Consider the following 20,682-nt stretch of genomic DNA (forward strand, 5'->3'; position numbering starts at 1 on the left):
AACCTCATTTGAGAACCCATCTTCGTGCATTGTGGTTAAGCAATTGAAACATATACTGCACATCCAAAAATTCTCATATGGGAAATATTTGGCTCATGACCATGAGCTAATTGTAATGGCGAGTACTTATAATAAACTATTGGCCTAATGTGTACAAGTGACGCTAAGTGCAAAATAGCATGTCCTCATACAGATGAAGGCTCTCATAAGTAATGGTCTTGCAATTAATTGAAAACATTTTATAAGTGATTATGCTAAACCATCTTGTGCATTAACATGAGCTACAAGATGTTCAACACTTATCCCAATTGACATACAATAATTATCAAAAGCTTGAGATGTAAATTCACCAGCATTATCAAGACAAATGGTCTTAATTGTATAATCAAGAAATTGTGCTCTAAACTTGATTATTTGAGCAAGTAATCTAGCAAATGCAAGATTTCAATTTGATAATAAACACACATGTGACCATCTGCTGGATGCATCTATTAACACCATAAATATCTAAATGGTCCACTTGGTGGGTTAATGGGTCCACATATATCACCATGAATTCGTTCTAAAAATGCAGGTGATTTAGTCCTTGCTTTAACTGGTGATGGTCTAATTTTCATTTTTCTTTGGGAGCAAGCATCACATGGTAATTAATTAAATCGATGATTTTTATGGTTCTTCAATGAGTATCCATGAATTCTCAATAATTCTCCTCATCATTTTAGATCCTGGATGACTCAATCAGTCATGCCAAATTGTAAATATGTCTGGATTCATAAACTTCAGGTTCATTGTTGCATATGTTTCAATTACTCGTATATGAGTATAATACAATCCAGAAGATAAAGCATGCAACTCTTCCAATATACGTTTTTCATTTGAGCAAGTGGATATGATATATAGATATCTCACATTATTCTTACTATCAGTCTCAATATGATAACCTTTGACCGAGAACAATGCATTGTGAATTGTAAATTTTGTTATTCTAGGCAAAATAATATTTGCTTTACCAAAACCTTCGATCAATTTTGCAAAACCTGATATTGTATTTCAGCACTGTCGATTTGGAACCAGACATAGATATTCTTTGCTCATTTGTTAAACACCCAACGTATGAAAATGATCAATGTTTTTTTAGGACCTACCTTTAGCGGAGAAAACAACAGGAGCTCATACTGATAACGTGTTATAAAATTGAGGAGCACAATAGGAATACGAATATGGAAAATTATAATATAATAATATTTTTATAAAATAATAAATAAATAAAATTATAAAATTGGACAATGGAAAATTTTAGTAAAATTTGATGTAGATTTATCACCAATGTGTATATCATTTTAAGATCCAACAAAGGCCATTGTTGGCAAAGTGGCAAGTAAAATGTGGACTTACATGGACATCAATCATGAATTATTACATAAACAACGTGAATGGTGACACATGGACACTAAGCAATGGACATCTATTTTTTTATTATAATATTCATAATAAAAACTATTTTGAAATTTTTTAAAGTTAAGTAGTTGATATATTTAAATTTAAAAGTCAAGTATCTATTTGACATTTTTAAAGTCAAAATGAACGTAGTTCGATCGACATAGTGATCATATCTGAAGGAACTCTTATTCAAGAGAACCCATGAGCGGAAGCAAGATCTTTCCAAGCCCATTGTGACAAAATTAAAGGCATTCACAAACATACAGAACAATTATGCATCTTATAACAAATTATAACATGCTTTCATAATTAAATACAAAAGGAGTGAGAGACTTACATTTGAAGAATATTTCTTATGAAGATCTCTCGCTCTCGTGAAAGACTGGAACAACAACCTCTCGTCGTCGATACCATCGTCTATCCAACCTCTCGTTGTCGCTTAGATCACAAACACTCTTCTCCACGAACAAGCAACCTTAGACACAACCACTTGACGACATTGGTATTCTCGGAGTGGGAATCCATGAGGCGTGGGCTCTATTGGATTTGGTAAAGGGATGGAGGAAACAACGATCGAACTATACGACCAAGCAAGTGGGAGAATGAACTGTATATCTTATAGACTGTGTATGCTTGATTGTTTAGTAAATCTCGCTAGGTACACGATCATTTAGAAAAATATCGTTTACATGATCGTTTAGGCTCCCGCTTATAAGGCTATCGTGTAGTCTCTAGTAAACTAAACGATTAGTAAAAGCACTTAATGAAGCGATCTCTTTCAAAATGAAAACATTTTTCATTTTATCCTTCAGTTATGAAAACTGAATATAACCTCCCACTTTCACGCACGGTTAAAGATAAACCACCAAAAATTATCATATAATTATTTTAATTATAAATAAATATAATAACTAACTTATCATATTATATTCATATTCTATAGTTTTAATATCACGTCGTATGTAACATTTAAACTATAGTCCTTTTCTCTTTTACTTAATATAAGTCATATTCATATCAAATTCCTCCAATTAATGTATCTCATACATCATATTAATTATATATAAATGAGTCAGTTTAATTATATCATATATAATCAAACTCCCTCTTGTCAATTTGAACACTTCAAATTGACCCAAAAACTGATTCTCAACTTGAATCCATTAAGCTACCAATGAGACCTTATGGATATGTAGCTTGAAGCTCCAACAGTAGTGCTAAAGACTGATAACTGCACTATTCTCATTACAGATATATTTCTGTATCCATCAAATATAACTAGTTAACAGTATGATGACCCTTCACAGATTGCTCATAAATATAGTTGGATGAATTTAACGTTTTGTCTCTGTAGTTACATCTAACTCCTTAAGTACCACTGATTCCTCTAATGAATAATACATCATAGTCTTACTATGGGTGGACACCTTTCGGGCCATGAGAAGATGTGTGGCACCACATCGTTCAAGCCCCGAAATCGGCTTTAAGGTAATAATCTATCTACTTACTCCTACTTCGGGGAAGGAGTGAATTCCATGTTGTGTAACTGAGTTCCTAGCTCCCCAATCAAACGAATCCCCAAAGTGGTAGGTTTAAGTCGGCAATCTGACCACTCGCACCCGTGCAAATCAAATGACCGCCTTCATAGGCATAAGTTCTCAACTTACTCAAGATTGAGATCATGTTACCTATGGTCACTATAGTGAAATGAAAGTCTCTGACATGAATGACGTTCTATAACGAGATTAAATACTTCGTGGTTTGGTCCTATACAAACTCCTTTGTATATGACACCTTGCTCGCATGTCTCCACACGAATGATCGGGATCAGACCATCTATAGCACTTTATAACATTTGTAATATCTACAAAGCGAACTGTATCCGTAGTGTCACAAGGATAAAGTTTCCTTCCTTTATCCATATACTACAGACCATTTAGGTTATCACTTGAAGGCATGATCCACTTGTATGTCTCCACATACATGCTTGAGTTACAACGACAACCAAAGATCTTAGTTTATTAGTTTGTGGTAAATGAAAATAAAATATCTCATATTTCATAGACTACAATGAAGAAAACATATCATATTATTACATCACAAGTGTTTGTTCATATATGTATTTACAAACTACAGGACTCTACGAGATTTAGGGCATCAACCTCAATAGTATCATCATCATGATGTTTTCATACGATTCTCTCACCATATATTGTAAAAAAAAAACATGAAATATAATATTGATATTAAAAAAAGAGAGAATATAAAAAATAATTAGCTAATAAGATCTAACTAATTGTTTTTTGTTTTTAAAATGTAAGCCAATTTCATCCACATTTGTTACTATAGTTTGTTCAATTGTTGAATTCTTAGTCAAATTCTAAAAACAAAAATATTTTTGCTTTTTTAATTTTCAAAATTTGGCTTGATTTTTTAAACCACAAATAAAAAGCAAATAACAAAAAAATAAAATAGAAATAGAAATAGAAGTAATAGTCATGTGTTAACAATAAAAATAAAAAAATAAAAGGATTATAAACATGCCTAAATGTAAGGGTGTTCATGGGTTGAATTCGGTTGGATTGAAAGACTTTTAGACCTAACCCAATTGTTCGGGTTATAAATTTTTTAAATCCAAATAACTCTTATTAAAAAATGAACCAAACCTAATCAAACCATAAAATATTTGGATTGGGTTGGTTCAGGTAAATCGGGTCATTTATTTAAAATTTTGTTTTAAAAAGAAGCAAAACATAACTATGTAAAAATCTAATTTAATTAATTTTATATATTGAATTAAGATTAACAATTCAATTCAATTTATATAATGAAAATTTTCTTTTTAAAGTGCAAAGAAACTAAGAGTGGTTGAAGAATAAATTATTAAAAAATATTAAAATAAAATAAAATTAAAATCAATATATGTATAAATAATTGTGTTATAAGTAATAAAAAATATATTTTAAAGTTAATAATAAATTCAGATTGATTTTATATTAGATGAACCCATAAACCAACTCAAACTCGAGTTGGATTGATTGGTTTTTTCAGGTTTTTTTGGACACCCCTACCTAAAGGATCAAAATTACATTAAAAAGGAACAGCTTCCCTATTAAGCATTGAAATTGTTACTATATAGGAGGAGGAGGATTTATATATGTAGACCAATCAAGATAAACCGTTGGTAACAAGTAACATTTCAGAGTCAAGCGAACGGGAGAGACGGAACAGAAGGAACTTCGTTGAAGGAATCTCTGGTGGCCTGAAGATGGCCGGCAACACCAGCATTTCCATTCTCAAACATCTCTCATCCGCCATTCTCCTTCTCATCCTTCTTCTCACCGTCGTCTCCGACTGCTCCAACAACGAATCTCGAGTAACGATCTGAACCCTTCATGATTTGAAGTACCAAATGCTAGATTCATACATTTGGATCTTCAGTTTCCTTCGATTCAGTTTGTTTGGCTTTCGTTCAACGATTTCGATGTTAACGTTAATTTTTCGTTGGATGATAGGTTGAATGCAGCAGAACTTGTGTTGCAATTAACTGCAATAGTGAGTATATTCTGTAATTGATGTGAAATTCGTCTTCTGGTATTACTGTTTTTTTCTTTTTAATTCCAGTTTCTTCCTTGCATATTTTTATTTTGTTCGTTTATCTGAAATTTAGCTGTTGGGATTCGGTACGGAAAGTTCTGCGGAGTAGGATGGACGGGTTGTGCTGGTGAAAAGCCTTGCGATGATCTTGATGCCTGTTGCAAAGTTCATGACGAATGTGTTGAAAGAAAAGGTTATTGTCAATCTATAACTACTACATTACCTTATTAATGTGTCCTTTGTTTCCTTCGCATTGTTTGCCATTCCTCGTCATTATACTTGCATATAAAATTCGCCCATCGATCTATAAACCTGTCTTCTTCTTCTTCTTCGTCTTTTAAACATTATTGGTATATTCTCTACTGCATACTTTGCAAAAGATGCGTCTGCTATTCAAATATTCAACTACAGTTTCTATCCCTTGAGGATGAGGGGAGCAGCAACTAGTTATCAACAAACCAAAAAATTAGGTGTTAGTATCTAACAGGCATTGAAGGTAGAATAGAAGAAGCGAAGATTACTTTCTCAACGAGATCTTTATGGATTGAAGTGTCAACAGCGATTGGCGGGTGGGCACAGATGGCTTACCCCTCGTTTTCGTCCCTCTGAGATCATCTCCGATCTCAAATAAAATTCCCGTTGAATACTTCATCCTTGGGACCCATTAATTGCAAAATTCTAGAATTTAGGTGCGTATATCACTTGTTAGCATAACATATGATTTGGGATGATATTGCCCACTTTGGACATAAGTTCAATTGTCTAAGTGATTTTATTTATTTATGTATTTTTATTTCATCCAAAATACCTTATACCATTAGAGATGGTTTTCTTCATTCCCAATTACCAACGTGGGACTTTAGTCGCATCCCCCAACTATACTCTACTCAAACAAAGTACCATGGAGCCTCTCCGTTCTATAGTTCACCACTTCTTTGTTTGGCACCTCAACATTCTACCAATATGGCTAAGTCAAAGGCATGTCTCTAGTACTACCACAAGAATTAGAAAGAGAGAGAAGAGTGAATAACAGTAACCATAGAAGTACTATGTTATTCAATGGATAGTGATCAAAGCAGTCATCCTAGTCATAGGATACTGAAAACAATATTAACTTACAATACAGCTGAATACTACAGCAATATAAACAAATATACAGTTGTAACAAGCTCTTAACAATCAATGAGCTCTCTTAAGTCTCAACTCCTTTGGCTTCTAAATTCTGCCTCCGTAGTTGAGCAAGAAATTGCTAAATGTCATGAAACTCCAAGCCACCGGCCCACCAGTTTCTCCGTACCAACATACATCAATGCATCTTATAGAAGCCTAACCACAGAGAATAGCTACTTCTGCACGAGGAAACTGTTGTCATATAGTTTAGTCCCTACTAGTTAGTTACTGGGTTGGCCACACTAATAATGGTAGATAGGGTAATCAGTTGGTCTGCCATATGTAATGACCAGCGATGCTTTGGATACCATTCTGCTAAAATCACTGAAGGGGAAAACAAAATCGAATTCACACTAAATTTTATGTGCGCTCACTTATTTTCACTCACATATTATTTATGTTTACTATACTGAGCTAGCGAGACCAATTGTGAACACTTGTCCTTGTGAAAGTAGACTTGTAAAGCTAAAATAAAATTAGTTGTTACGTATACTTAGCAGCAAGATATTCTTTGGAGTTCCCAAAGCTCTACTGTTATAAATGCCAGATTCTTGATACCTCAAGGTTAATGTACTTCCTGGCATGTAGAGGCTGATTTTGATGTGAAAATTGCACTGTTGACCCAATTTCAAGGCCCAAATTGACATATGCCCCACTTTTTAAAAACCATTGATAATTGACCTTTTGCCGACGTCATGCAGAGTCCCAATTACATGCGCTACTCATCTTGCTCTCGCTCTTGGCTCTTGGCTGTGCTCTTGGTTCTTGTCTCTCACTCACTTTGTTCTTGTGTGATGATTGCATGTCAGTATACGTATAACCAATTTGACAAGTTCATGTAATCACATGCCTCAACCCTCAACTCAACACTACTTTTGCCCAATATATTTAAGCAAATCCCGTGTTTAAACCCTAAAAACCAAAATTTTTCATTCAAGGGCGTTTCTTTTGTCGACGGTGTTCTCTCCAACGGTGTTTTAGGGTTTCAAACAGTGTTTTTTCGAACAAGTACGTAGAGAACATTATTTACAGGTGTTTGAACGGAACATGATTCTTGGACGTTTTGTCTCTTAGCGGTTTAATTTACTTGCAATAACTTGATACCAACGTTGCTGGTAGTTTATTTGATTGGAAACAAAGAGAGAGATAGAAAGGGCGAGAGGGCGAGAGACACAAAGAGTGACAGACACTAAGGTAGCATCGAGTGGAAAAGAGAGTGACAAGGTGAAAGGGAAAGATAGCGAGTGAGCGAGAGAGAGAGATGTGAGCAAGAGAGAGAGATAGCGAGGGAGTGAGACAACAAGATCTAGAGAGAGAGAGCGAGATAGAGATACGGTAGGCTTATTTTGTTTTTTGCAACTTATTGACACGTATTCTCTTATTTGTAGGATGTGAGAGAAATGTATACTCATACGATAGGATGAGAAACAAAGTTCTTATGTTGGAGGTGATTTGATAGGAATTATTGTGTCCACTACGTTGAAGTATGAAGAACTTAAAGTTTACATATATAGGATTACAAATGTCAATTCTTCAGAGTTTGACATCATAATGAGGGTTAAATATGAGTTGGACTATGAAGCCCCTCCACAGTATGTAAGGAACGATGGAGATGTTCGTTTCCTCCTTTTTCAGGAAACGATGGAGATCTTTGTAAAGTTTAACTATTTGTAACGCTAGAATTGAAGCATGTAGTTCATGAGAATATGGTGTTCAATAGTGTGAGGTATAATGATACACATGCGGAGAACCAACAGAGTGAACCATTTGTGATGGGTCGACAAGAAGATGAGATTCCAGAGTATTTCAGAGTTGTCTCTAGACAACAACAACATCTACTCATGGGAATCTTATGTTAGTGATACAGTTCAAACTCCAAATGAAACGGAGTGTGGTCACTCTTAAGTTCCTTTGATTTGAAATGGTTCATTGGATTCACAAAGGGAAACCCATTGTAACATAAATATATATATGTAAACCAAACAATGGTTAATGATGAGATAGTTCAAACTACAAATGCAATGGATTGTGGTCTTTCAAAGGTTCCACCGTCGGTGCATGCTGATCGCAGGCGTGACTTGGTTTTGCACAGTAATTCTTCATTTGGTGCTGATGTTGAAGTAGGTCAACTATTTTTTTGTAAAAAAGGATTTGAAAATGAGATTGGCTATTCTGTCCATCCAAAAAAATTTGAATTTAAGGTTAAAAAATCACGCAAATCTTTGAAGTAGATGGATATAGAAACCGGATCAACATACGGCAAAGAATAGTTGAAATAGTCTATTAGGTTCTTCACAGCTTTGAATAGTTGAAATAGTCTATTAGGTTCTTCACAGCTTTGAAGTAGAATCCTTCCTGACATTAACTTCGGGCTAGGATGAGATAGATAGGAGGCATGACTTTGATAAAGGGCAAAAAGGCATGGATTCAATTCATGGTGGCCACTTACCTAGGATTTAATATCCTACAAGTTTCTTTGACACTAAAAAATGTTGTAGGAGGCATGACTTTGATAAAGGGCAAAAAGGCATGGATTCAATTCATGGTGGCCACTTACCTAGGATTTAATATCCTACAAGTTTCTTTGACACTAAAAAATGTTGTAGGCTAAGCGGAGTTAGGATGACTAACTGTCCCTTTTCAAATGCATGTTGCAGTAAGGACGTTGAACACTCATGCCTCCGTTGTTGTGATCATTGAGTGGATTACATCAGTAAATGCCTATGAATAAGTCAGTTCTTTATATTATGCACATAGTAGACTTCTGTTTATTACGGATCAGTGAAGTTATTGGGCTTCTGGCCATTGAAAAACAAAACTAGATACAAAATTGGAGGATATTGAGGAATTGGCCAATTGGCATGTTAAACACAGAGGAGATACTAGACCAATGTCTGGTGTTGGTAAATTCTAGATCTTAGTTCTTAGATGCTTGTGATTTTTCTGTGATACTACATATTTGAAACTTGTAGCATTATATTAGAGAAGGAGACCAAGCAATCTACTGGTCTATCCTGTTTTGTTTTGTTTCATTATGATTTGGGTGGAATTGTAACAGTTGGAACTTGGGAATCACTCTGTTTAATATGTTTCAAGACCAATAACCTCTATCACATCACATGGGTTTTTCAGGTTTAACTAATATAAAATGTCACGAGAAGTTCAAGAGTTGTATTAAGAGAGTGCGGAAATCTGGGAAAGTTGGTTTCTCACAGGAGTGCCCTTATTCCACAGCTGTTCCTACAATGGTGCAGGGCATGGATTTGGCCATCATGTTCAGCCAATTTGGTAACTCAAAGCTTGAGCTCTGATAGCCGCGTCGGTTGGTAACTCAATCCTTCATCCCCAACCACAGTTCATTCCATCGATTACTGCACATATTCTCCAAAACAAGATGAAAAATTTCACACGACTGATTCATTAGTTGAAATATTATTCAATAGAGTTAAGAAATCTCAAACAGAATATTTATCCTCATTTTTGTCCTCTTTAGCTGTAATTTGGAACATCTGGATTTTAAGGATGATGTTTTTAGCATAGTGAAGCAAAATACCAATATACTTCATTGTTTCATGTTTTAGGCTTCTTCAGTAGCTGTTAGATTTTCGTTTCCTCCTTTCATTTTGTTTGTCAAACAGTTCATTTTTAAGGACCCAACCATTGTGGGCAGTGCTTGTTAGACTTTTGCAGATTGTCTTTTGATGTGTTTTTGTCATTTTAATGCTACTTTTGTTGCTGCTCTTATTTCAATGGGGGCATATAATATAACATGATACATGGCTCAATAACATGTAGTATGTATTTACGACTAAGAGGCATGTGGTTCGAATCCTCCACCATATTAATTATTATAAAAAAATTAATAAAACCTAATCGCGGAGTGGAGATCAAATGTATTATTTTTATAGTGGTTCCATGTAATTTTAATTGCGACTTATATGATCGAAGATAAGTGATAGTCGTATCATGGTAGTTTTAAACATATATGAAGTGTATTATGTTAATATCATATTTGATCTATATGACTCATGCTTATAACATGTTTTTATTCACATGAAGAAAAAAAACGGTTGCCAGTACATCGATATCTTCTCTAGCCGTGGATGTTAAATTAATTGTATGTTTGGAATATATTTTTAAGCATTTAATTTAAAAAACAAGTTATTTTGAAAGAAATTAAAGTATTTGACAACCAGTTAAAATAACTTTTCAAGTATATTTTAATCACTTTTTATTAAAATAAAAATTAAATAAAAATAAGTTTTTTTAAATATTTTTTTCTGAAGTCAATCCAAATATGCCCGAAATGAAAGGAAAAACATAAAGTTTATAGTTTGTTATTTATATAATAGCTTGTATCATTGATTGTTTTTATTCTTTTCAGTTTATATTTTCTTGAATTGTGCCGTTGTTGCATGTCTATAGTATTACGATTTTATTTATAAGACATGATTGTATGAAAGAAAATGTTAATAATCTAATCGCATTTTTAAAGACGATAACTAACCATTTTTTTTAGACAAACCAAAACAAATGGTCAACAACTCCCATACACCCACCAACTCATCCCGAAAGAGAGTGGAGAGATAAGTTAGAAAGATATCTTTCCAGATTAAATAGCAACTTTGAGAGGATGCCAAAGTTGCAAGGGCATGAGCAACTTTGTTCTCCTTTCGAAGAATGTGACAAAAGCGCACAATATTAACACGGTCTTTTAGATACAAAAATTTCTTCAATGAAAATACCAATCTCAGGATAAGAGAGCTCCTCTTTCATAAGAAGCCTAATGACCTTCGGCGCATAAGAATCAATACCAATAATGGGATTGCCACCAACCCGTTCCAAATCTTAGGCTTTGACACCTTCAAATACAACCTCGACTTCAAGTATACTCACGTTTCCACCATGAGCTTTAAATTTATAACCACCCATGATATCACGACCAGTGTGATCCGGAATAATCCATCCAAACCCTCCTCTACATTTAGCTTCCAATAATTAGCATTCAAAACATAATTGATTATAGGTACATTGTTTAATTCAATACATGAGATGTGAAATTCAAACCTTTGACTTATTAATCATACTTAACTTTGTATTAATTTGTATGACTCACACTTAATGTATAAAAGCAAAGTAATATTAATCATTGAATATCAATTCATAATAAAAATTTAGAAGATTAATAAAAAAGCATGCACGTGACTAGTGTTGAGAGATCATTGAACATTTTTTTCAACTATGAAATTATTTTAAATTGTAATTGAACAAAATGATTGTGATTGAATTTAAAACTAAAATACTCACATACTATTCTAGGTCACTATCATACCTATTTCAAGTTTCAATTTTCTACATATAAGCAACGTTACATTTTGTAATTTAACCCAAACCAAAAACCAAAATCGTTATTCGAGTCCAATAGAACAATTGAAACTACAAATGAAACAATTTAAAAACAACAGCAGCAACTTTTAAATTGAGCATAATGAAAGTAAAAAGAATAGGGGCGTTCCGAGAATCGAACTCGGGACCTCTCGCACCCAAAGCGAGAATCATACCACTAGACCAAACGCCCTTGGTTGATGGAAAGTTACTCCAAATATAATTTGTCTTAAGTTTAACGATTTAGGGTTTTTTTTTCCCAGTTAAGCTTTCACTGAATTACTATATATACGTTCAGTTAGGGCTGAAGAAATCGGCAGACGGAACCGGCTGACTCTTCTGTTTCTGCATCTCACTTCGACTTCTTGCAGCGCAGGTCCGTTCGTTCTTGGCCTTTCAAATCTTATTTTCTCTTTCATTTTCATCCTGTTCAATCAGATTTCGACCCATTTTTCGGATTTCCATTGTGTATATCTCATATCAATTTGCATCCTTACTTTTGTTGCTGATCGCCGTCAGCATTCTTCGAAATAGATTTGTTTCTTATCGTATCAGTTGTTTTTGTAGTTATTTTTTTTTAAAAAAAAATTATTTTGTAGATGGCGAACGTTCCGGGGCAGTTGGTCTGGGAAATCGTTAAGAAGAACAGCTCTTTCCTCTTTAAAGAGTTTGGCAGAGGCAATGCTAGTATTCAATTCAGCAAAGAGCCTAACAACCTCTACAATCTCAACTCCTACAAGCATTCCGGTAAGATTCAAATCAGTAAGCTTTGTTCTTTTTTTCCCGTCTTTTTCTTGCTTAGTACAATCGTTTTATCTTGACCAAAATATGAGGAAGTTATTTCTTTTAATGTGTTTGGTTTCTTGTTAGTTCGGTCATGGAATTTTCTCTGGGTGCCTTTTCAGGGCTGGCAAACCAAAAGACAGTGACCATTCAGCCAGGAGGCAAGGATTTGTCAGTATTGCTCGCGACAACAAAGACGAAGAAGCAGAACAAACCCGCAAGTTTGCTCCACAAATCCATCATGAGGAAGGAATTTCCTCGTATGGCCAAGGCTGTGACTAATCAGGTAACTAGCCTCTCCAGATATTGTCAATGATGCCCATTGACATGAAATTCGTGTTACCCAAGTCCGATTATATCATCCTTTTGCTAGTTATGCATGTAGTTACTAGTTGCCATTGGTCGTGCATAGTTTGAGTCATCAGGGAATTATTCTGTTGTATATTCTGCATTGTTTTCCCGTTGAATCTTTTGGTACAAGATCTTAGTTTTTTTTCTCATCAACATCATCATGTTCGATGCCATGTTTTTCTATTTCCTAGTGTGTTTAAGAAGTAGCCGATAGATTTATTCTGTTTTATAGCTTTCCTAGATATTGGGATTGATCCGAATATGCTACTGAATTGTGCATTGTTGCAGTGACGAGAAGCTAACATGTAAGAAGGGCTGCTTTTGTAGCGGCATCTTCTATGAAATATATTTGTTACGCTTGGCTTCTGAGCAACATTTTCCATTTAACTGTTGAATATAATGTTGCTTGAGATCCTAAGTAATGGGGTGTTAGCTGTCTTTTTCATAACTTTCATGGAAAAACTAGACGATCCATAGTTCTATGAGGTAGTAATTGTGGGCAAGCTTAAGACTGTTAAATGTGATGTTGGCCTCTTATCTTGTACGGAGGTCACTTGTATAGTGGGTATCTGATGAAATCTTTTTGTTACGGTTGGCTTCATGTAATTTCCCCAAACTTCCATATGTAGCATAATATTTAACGTCTGTTAATAATATAATATTACAGCAGGAATTTAATGGAACAACTTTGGGTGGGCAAACTTTTTAACTGAACCTTTTGTTGCGATGATGAGCTGCTAACATGTAAGAAGGGGTCACTTTTGTAGTGATGTCTTCAATGAAATCTTTTTGTTACGCTTGGCTTCTGAGCATCAATTCTCCTCTTGGCTACAAACTACTTCAATCTTTAATTGCTTTTCTTGATGGATCTCTGATTACATTCCTTAACACTTTTAGTCATGTAATATCCCTTAACTTCCTCTTGTAGCATAATTTCAAACTTCTGTTAATATTATACTACACCAGAAAGTTAATGGAACAACTAGAGAGGAGGTCCAACTTTAACTGTTACTCTTACTGCGATGATGAGCTGCTAACATGTAAGAAGATGTCACTTTTGTAGTGGCATCTTCAATGAAATCTTTTTGTTACGCTTGGCTTCTGAGCATTAATTCTCCTTTTGGCTGAAAACATCTTTGATCTTTAGTTTGCTTTGCTGGATTGGATCTCTGATTATATTCCGAAACAGTTCCCTGCATGTAATTTCCCACAACTTCCTCGTGTAGCATAATATCAAACATAAATTGTTACTGCGATGATGAGCTGCTAACATGTAAGGAGGTGTTGCTTTTGTAGTGGCATCTTCAGTGAAATCTTCTTGCTACGCTTGGCTTCTGAGCATTAATTTATTAAACTAATATTCTTGGGAAGAGTCGTTATTCTATTGTACTTGTGAGATCTGTATATTATTATCTTCTGATTGCAACTTATTATATGTTGCTAAATTTGGGGTTCACTTGTTTGATTTTGCAGGTGGCGGACAATTACTACCGCCCGGACTTGAAGAATGCCGCTCTTGCTAAGCTGAGTGCAGTTCACAGGAGCCTCAAGGTTGCAAAGTCAGGTGTCAAGAAGAGGAACAGGCAGGCTGTTAGGACCCGCGGTAGGAAGTGAAAACAATGGTTCATAATGACATGTTCTATTTGAGTTTTTTTTTTTTTTTTTTTTTTTTTTAACCCTGTTTCCCAATTTCTAAAGAGATGCTTCTATAGGGCTTTTCTTTAATTTCAAACTTTTATGTACCCTACTTGAAAATTAAGATTTTTGGCGATTTTGGTTTATATTTGAGCACCTGCCCCTTTGGATTTTTGTTCATTTCATGTAGTTTTAAAAGGATTATTTATGAAATATTGATACGAAGATGCTCTCTTTGGTGATCTCAAGAGATTATTTGCTCAGCATTTATCTTAATTTTTGAAACTTGCTTTTTTGCTCTAAAATTAGCTTCCGAAACGTTTCTCTATTTGTTTCAAGACACATAGTATTGTCCATCCTTAGTTGAAATTAAAAATTGCACAGAAATACTTGTTATAGAATTCTCTAATCCCATTACGTCATATGGTAGTCAATATCTCTAAATTAGTGTCATTTCTTTTTAATGGAGTAACTTCATTTAAGAAATAGGCAATGCTCGTGAGTTACAATTCAATTGAGCAAACCACATACTTTTATTAGCATCCTTTACTTTCCTTATAGTGTAGTTATTATATTTTCACTTTTATTTTTTACTCTTAAAATAAAACAAAAGAATATTTTAAACCTCGGATTCTAACATTTCAATTATATCTAATGACTTTCCTTATAGTGTAGTTATTATGTTGTAAGTTGCATAAGAATTATATTAAAAAATAAATGATTATCAAACAAATATAGATTTTTAAATTAATTTTTTAAATTTACCGATTTATTAGGTATAAATTTAAAAATTTATAATTTTTAGTCACAAAATCTAAATTATATCTAATGACTGAATTGATTTAGTAAATTTTGAATTTATTATGAACTCAATAGACAAAAAAGTAGTAGTGGAAGATTTGTTAGATATTTTTTAAAATTAAGATATCAAATAGACACAAAATTTTTAAAATTTAAACATTATACTTGTATCAATATAGGATCATGTAAGTGGGTCCAGACACTTGTATATATAAAAAAAATAATATCCCACATAAATATGGCTCAAATACCATAAAATTAATATTATGGGTCTCAATGTATTCGATTCTTCCGCTTCATATGTTGATAAGAAAAAAAAACTGAACTTAAAATTTAAAGTAGCAATAAGACTATGGGCACTACAAAAAAATATAATATATATAATATTGGGAAAAACCGCATGTCCAATTGACCAGTATGAGATCCGTAAACCCGATGGGCCGGCCCAAACGATGAACCGGTTTTTGACAGCAACGTGAAACGCACGCTACAAAGACACAGGAATTCCTACTAATACTAGAGCTCACTCCGTTCAGTTTGTTCGGACGAATTTCCCGCGCCTCGTCTTCACTTTTCCCGCTCAGTAAACCCTAATCCAAGATGGGTCAGAAGCAGCAACTCTCCGGTGACCCACGCCCCGACACTAAGAAAAAGCGTCGTGTCGCCTTCTCCAACATCGGTGACCTCTCATCTCATCCTTTATTTTTCTCCATTTCTCTCAATTTCCCTTCTTCATTTCGTTAATTTACAGCTTCTCCCCTCCCTTGGTAGCTCACCGGAACTTGTTCCCTTTTCTCTTTCTATCTATGGGTGTTGCGCAGATACTGGTATTCCAGCCAAAGACTGTATCAAAATCTATCTAGGTATGGCCATTTTGCTTTCCCCGCACTTCGATTTGAAAACAATTTTGTTCGAATTTGTCTTTTCTTCGTCTGTTTCGTGGACACTTTTAAACTCCGTGTATCTATGGAATCCACATGTGAACTGAGTTTTTAGAGACGTGTACAGGGTTTGGTGTGCGTGTTTTCCTTGCTGGAACTTGTTTTGGGTTGGGTTCTACTTCACTTTTTTCGTTATTGTGTGCACTTCCGTAGTTCCAGGCCCTTCACCCGATAAATTAGTGCCCGGATGAAGTTTTCGTGTTGCTAAGTCTTTGTTGTGTTGTGGGTTGGCTTGGTTTAACTTGAAATCCGGTGCTTAGGTTTTCTAGAAAACGATCATTTCAAGTAACTAGTTTGGGTAGTTTATCATTTATTTCTACGTTTATGCGTTGTTGCAGTTTGTACGAAAGAGGAAGTGGGAAGTACAGACAGTCTCTGTATTGACCCAGTTGACTTGAACAGCTTCTTTGACGACGAGGACGGAAAAATATATGGTTTCCAAGGTTTGAAGGTACATGCTTGGATCTGTAGTTTAGAATACATCTTTTAGCTCGTAGTGTATGTGGAATGTGTAAGTTGGCGCTGGCTGTATAATTAAGTTCTATGTTTACTGCAGATAACTGTATGGTTCAGCATTGTCTCATTTCATGCCTACGCGGATATTGTTTTCGATAGTACATCTGATGTAAGTGCTAAAAATGTTTGCATGACTCTTTTTGTTAACCTGATTTGGTAAGGTTGACTTCTCTCTCTTACACAATTTTTGTTGTTGTTGTTTTTTTTTCCCTTTTCCCCTTTGAATGCTATAGTTTTTCCTGTTCTGTTTTTGGACGTTCGGGAATAATTTTTTCTTGTTGCTTGTTATAGGGCGGTAAGGGTATTACAGATCTGAAGTCTGCACTTCAGGTGAACATTTTGAAGTACAGGACTCACAACCAAGTTATTTATTGTTTCTTGAGGATTATTCTAATAATTATACTTGCTTTTTTAACAGAATATATTTGCTGAGACTCTCGTGGACAATAAAGATGACTTCCTTCAAACTTTTTCAAGAGATGTCAATTTTATTGGGTAATTATCAATCTTTGTTACATCTTTTCTTTTTTGGAAATTCTTTCAAAAACCTTAACTATGTACCCTGCTATCCTCTTCTTGTCCTTGGTTCATATTTTAACAGATGATGTATTGTTCCCATTTGTAAATTATATTGCAGATCCCTTGTCGCAGAGGGAAAAGTATTGCATCCTAAAGCTTCCTCCAACGGGATATCAAATGATTCTAATTTTCATTTACAAGCAGCTAATTATGATTTGGAGGTGATTTCCTTGTTTGAGTTGCTCTATTATAGTGAAAATTTGTTTATGGAAGGTGTGCTGGATATTTTGCTGCTTCAAGTCGTTTTATGCCTTTTTTATTCTCATATTCTTATTTTTCTCTGTAATTTTACAAGCATTTTTCTGCCGAGCTTTTCAGCAGTATGTCAATCCTGATCTGTTTTCAAGATAAATAAAAAAAAACTTTCAACGTTCACGTGCATTTGTTTCATATCCTATATGGTTGTACTTATTCAGCCAGTGACCTATCCCGTGCATCCTTTCGCTGGTCTGATATTACTTCAAAGTTCAGTATCATTTTGTGTCCAGATGAATGACAAATTTCTTGTTTCTTTCTTTTTTCCCGATCCCTTCATAATGCTGCTAGTGCCATTCTTCTTTCCCCCAAATTCCATGCATGTGTTTCTTTTTTGGGAAGGAAATGTCAAAACCATTTTAGAATTTTGCAAATTTACTGTTTTTTCTCCCCTTTTCCATGCTACTTTGTGGTTTTTATCCTTCCTGGCTATGGAACACGGTTCTTAAGAGCAATTTATAGTATCTCTCTTCCTTGCTTCCCTCACTTGTAGCTAATTCATTGATCGAAAGGATCACTGATATGAGGAAAAAAAAAAACATCTGCTGTTTTGTGAGGTAATATAATTTTAATTTTATTGACATGGTTTGCGTTATTGCCTTCTGATCCAGGTAACTCGATTTCCCATGGACAATATGGCTGGAAGAAACCTCTATAGTCGCTTGGTACCTCTTGCTCTTCTTCTTATTGATGGTATTTCTTATCTTGTTTGATGTCTCATTTAATTTTGTCATTGGATATTTATTTCTTTGTTACAGAGACTGATTAAGTATAGGGCCTAAAATGTCCTTTTTTTTGTATGATTTATTTAGGCAGCAGCCCTATTGATGTTACTGATCCAAGATGGGAGTTGTATGTCCTTACTCAGAAGAACAATGGTCAACTGGAGCAAACTCATCCTACATTGCTTGGATTTACTGCCCTTTATCGTTTCTACCACTATCCTGATAGTTCTCGCTTGCGTCTGAGTCAGGTTTAGTATTTTTATTATAATTTCATCTGTTACTTCCTGGAGTTGAGTCTAGCGAAGGACTTTTGGTGTTTATGCCTCTTTATTCATTTTTTTTTGTCCTCGCATAACTATCTACCGATGCCTGGCATTTGTTCAGATACTTGTTCTCCCTCCTTACCAGCGTAAGGGTTTTGGGCGTTTCCTTTTAGAGGTGCTGAATAATGTTGCAATATTGGAAAATGTTCACGACTTTACCATTGAAGAGCCATTAAGTCAGCTACTGCAGTTGCGAACTTGCATCGACATTAAACGTCTGCGGGGATTTAGCCCCATCCAAGAAGCTGTAAGTTCTGCCGTATCACAATTTAAACTAGGAAGGCTATCAAAGAAGGTTTCCTTCCCTCCGCTCTTACCTCCATCTGAGGCTATCGAAACTGTTAGGAAAAGTTTGAAAATTACAAAGGAACAGTTCTTACACTGTTGGGAGATACTAGTCTTTTTAGGTCTTGAACCTGACAAGCACATGGAGGATTTTATCCTTGTAGTTTCAAGTAGAATGCGGGATGATCTGATAGGCGAAAGCTCAGATGCCGAAGGGAAGCAAGTGGTTGATGTTCCTACCGATTATGATCAAGAGATGTCGTTCGTTATGTTCAGGTCAACGACTAATGCGAGTACTGGGGTTGAGACTGATGAGTCCCGGGCTAATCAAGAAGAACAGCTCAAGAAGTTAGTAGATGATAGAGTGAACGAAATCAAGTTGATTGCACAGAAGGTATCTGCATGTTAAATCCCAAGCGATCAGGCCTTATTCGAGCTCATTTTTCACGAAAATCTGTTCTTAATTTAAGCAATGGCTGGCTTATTTATTACTTGTCCCTGGAAATGGGCAGATTACCATGATTTTTCCAGAATCTAGGGAAGTTTGCTATAACTGTCTTGAGTTCTATCCTGTTGACTAAAGAATCACATTTCCTTGTACCATATAAATGAGTGTATTCGTCCAGGCCAGAGAAAAGTAGTCTGTATTAGGACATATGGTTTTCTTTTTGTTGGGTATTTTCTTTAACTGGATTCCAAATGGACACCCCCATTTTGCCCCAATACTATTTTTCAAAGAACTTTTTTAATGTTCTAAAAAAATGTTTTTATTCGCGTAAAAAGTTATTTAAAACTGGTTTTTTTAGAATATTTGGGATGTTGAGTTGGTTATTATAGGGTGTGAGTTATAATAGATGGTGTTTAGAGTGTATATTATTTTAGTTTGGATAAGAAATATCAAATATTGTAACAAAGAGGAAAATTGAGGATAAGTGGAGAATGGTAAATATAGTAGCAAAAAGGGTTTTGAAATAGTAATTTAGTTGCACAATATAAATAGTAATTCACCAACTTTTAAATGTGTGGGTGTGAGTTTTTTTTCTAATATCAATGTAAGTAATGAGTGTTTTTTTTTTTTTTTTTTTTGATAACATTTCATTTGCAAACACCTTCTATGCAATCAGCTTCAATTCAAATTTTTGATTTACTGGTCGAATCAAAGATCATAGTTTTAGTGTCTTGAGCAAGGGTGATGGTTTTAACTATTGTTGTGACACAAGTTTATAGTTGCGAAGTTTATATTATAGATAATCATTGGTACCAGGGTAAGAATAATTGGCTAAACAAAACAAAAAGACAAAAAAAAAAAAAAAACGTTAAACTTTTCTCTTTATTAAATTATCCATATTCTTTTTCAAAAATTATAATATTATCATTACTTTTCATAAATATTTTAATAGGAATCTTTCACATATAAAAAAAGTGTCAAACAAAAAATAATGATAGATATGATAGATTTCTATAAACATCAATCAAGGAATATTAATTTTTTTTATTATGTGTAAATAGTTTACTTTATTTTTCTATTTTTTAAAATCCTTCTAATTTAAAATTACTAATGGAGTATGAATCGTAGAATGTCCTACAAAAATTGAGAATTAGGACTTGAAACATCTAGGTAAATTATTATAAATAGCACCCTCAACTTGCCATCTTTCAAAACGAGCACGTTCTTATGAAAAGTTGTTAAATAGTTTTTCACCGTGGATCTCGGGCGAGATCGACCACCGAGATTTGGTTAAAAAAATTCATTTTTTTTCTAACTTATCGATTGTTTTAGCCTTTTGGCCTTTCTCGATACATCTCTAAGGGATTAGACGTCAAAATTTTAGTAATTTTTCCATAGATAATCTATTCAAATCTTATATATTTTAAATTTTCTCTTAATTTAGTTAT

General features: G+C 34.4%; 3 protein-coding genes and 5 non-coding genes across 8 annotated transcripts; 7 read left to right on the forward strand and 1 right to left on the reverse strand.

The window, feature by feature from the left end:
• Positions 1-4,560: 4,560 nt before the first annotated feature.
• LOC120079481 (putative phospholipase A2 homolog 1) lies at positions 4,561-9,896 on the forward strand. Its single transcript, XM_039033682.2, has 4 exons — positions 4,561-4,816; positions 4,956-4,995; positions 5,111-5,230; positions 9,340-9,896. The coding sequence occupies exons 1-4, from the start codon at positions 4,709-4,711 to the stop codon at positions 9,516-9,518; spliced, it is 447 nt and encodes a 148-aa protein (XP_038889610.1). The 5' UTR covers positions 4,561-4,708; the 3' UTR covers positions 9,519-9,896.
• A 1,817-nt stretch (positions 9,897-11,713) lies between these two features.
• Positions 11,714-11,785, reverse strand: TRNAP-UGG (transfer RNA proline (anticodon UGG)). The gene has a single exon. It is a non-coding gene; the product is annotated as a tRNA-Pro (tRNA).
• Positions 11,786-11,856: 71 nt separating this feature from the next.
• On the forward strand, positions 11,857-14,507 carry LOC120079356 (large ribosomal subunit protein eL28z-like). Its single transcript, XM_039033517.2, has 4 exons — positions 11,857-11,968; positions 12,192-12,339; positions 12,498-12,661; positions 14,200-14,507. Exons 2-4 carry the CDS (start codon positions 12,192-12,194, stop codon positions 14,338-14,340), a joined length of 453 nt encoding a protein of 150 aa, XP_038889445.1. The 5' UTR covers positions 11,857-11,968; the 3' UTR covers positions 14,341-14,507.
• Positions 13,008-13,100, forward strand: LOC120080628 (small nucleolar RNA R24). Its single transcript, XR_005482582.1, has one exon. It is a non-coding gene; the product is annotated as a small nucleolar RNA R24 (small nucleolar RNA).
• On the forward strand, positions 13,447-13,540 carry LOC120080629 (small nucleolar RNA R24). The gene has a single exon (XR_005482583.1). It is a non-coding gene; the product is annotated as a small nucleolar RNA R24 (small nucleolar RNA).
• LOC120080630 (small nucleolar RNA R24) lies at positions 13,743-13,836 on the forward strand. The gene has a single exon (XR_005482584.1). It is a non-coding gene; the product is annotated as a small nucleolar RNA R24 (small nucleolar RNA).
• Positions 13,976-14,069, forward strand: LOC120080631 (small nucleolar RNA R24). The gene has a single exon (XR_005482585.1). It is a non-coding gene; the product is annotated as a small nucleolar RNA R24 (small nucleolar RNA).
• A 1,146-nt stretch (positions 14,508-15,653) lies between the features above and the next one.
• Positions 15,654-19,509, forward strand: HAG2 (histone acetyltransferase of the GNAT family 2). Its single transcript, XM_039033163.2, has 10 exons — positions 15,654-15,841; positions 15,984-16,025; positions 16,442-16,554; positions 16,660-16,728; positions 16,911-16,949; positions 17,038-17,114; positions 17,257-17,359; positions 18,065-18,146; positions 18,266-18,426; positions 18,563-19,509. Exons 1-10 carry the CDS (start codon positions 15,763-15,765, stop codon positions 19,193-19,195), a joined length of 1,398 nt encoding a protein of 465 aa, XP_038889091.1. The 5' UTR covers positions 15,654-15,762; the 3' UTR covers positions 19,196-19,509.
• Positions 19,510-20,682: the final 1,173 nt, after the last annotated feature.

This window comes from Benincasa hispida, chromosome 6 (genome assembly GCF_027475165.1).
Source record: "Benincasa hispida cultivar pf3 chromosome 6, pf3_genome.v1.1, whole genome shotgun sequence".
Taxonomy (NCBI): Eukaryota; Viridiplantae; Streptophyta; class Magnoliopsida; order Cucurbitales; family Cucurbitaceae; genus Benincasa; species Benincasa hispida.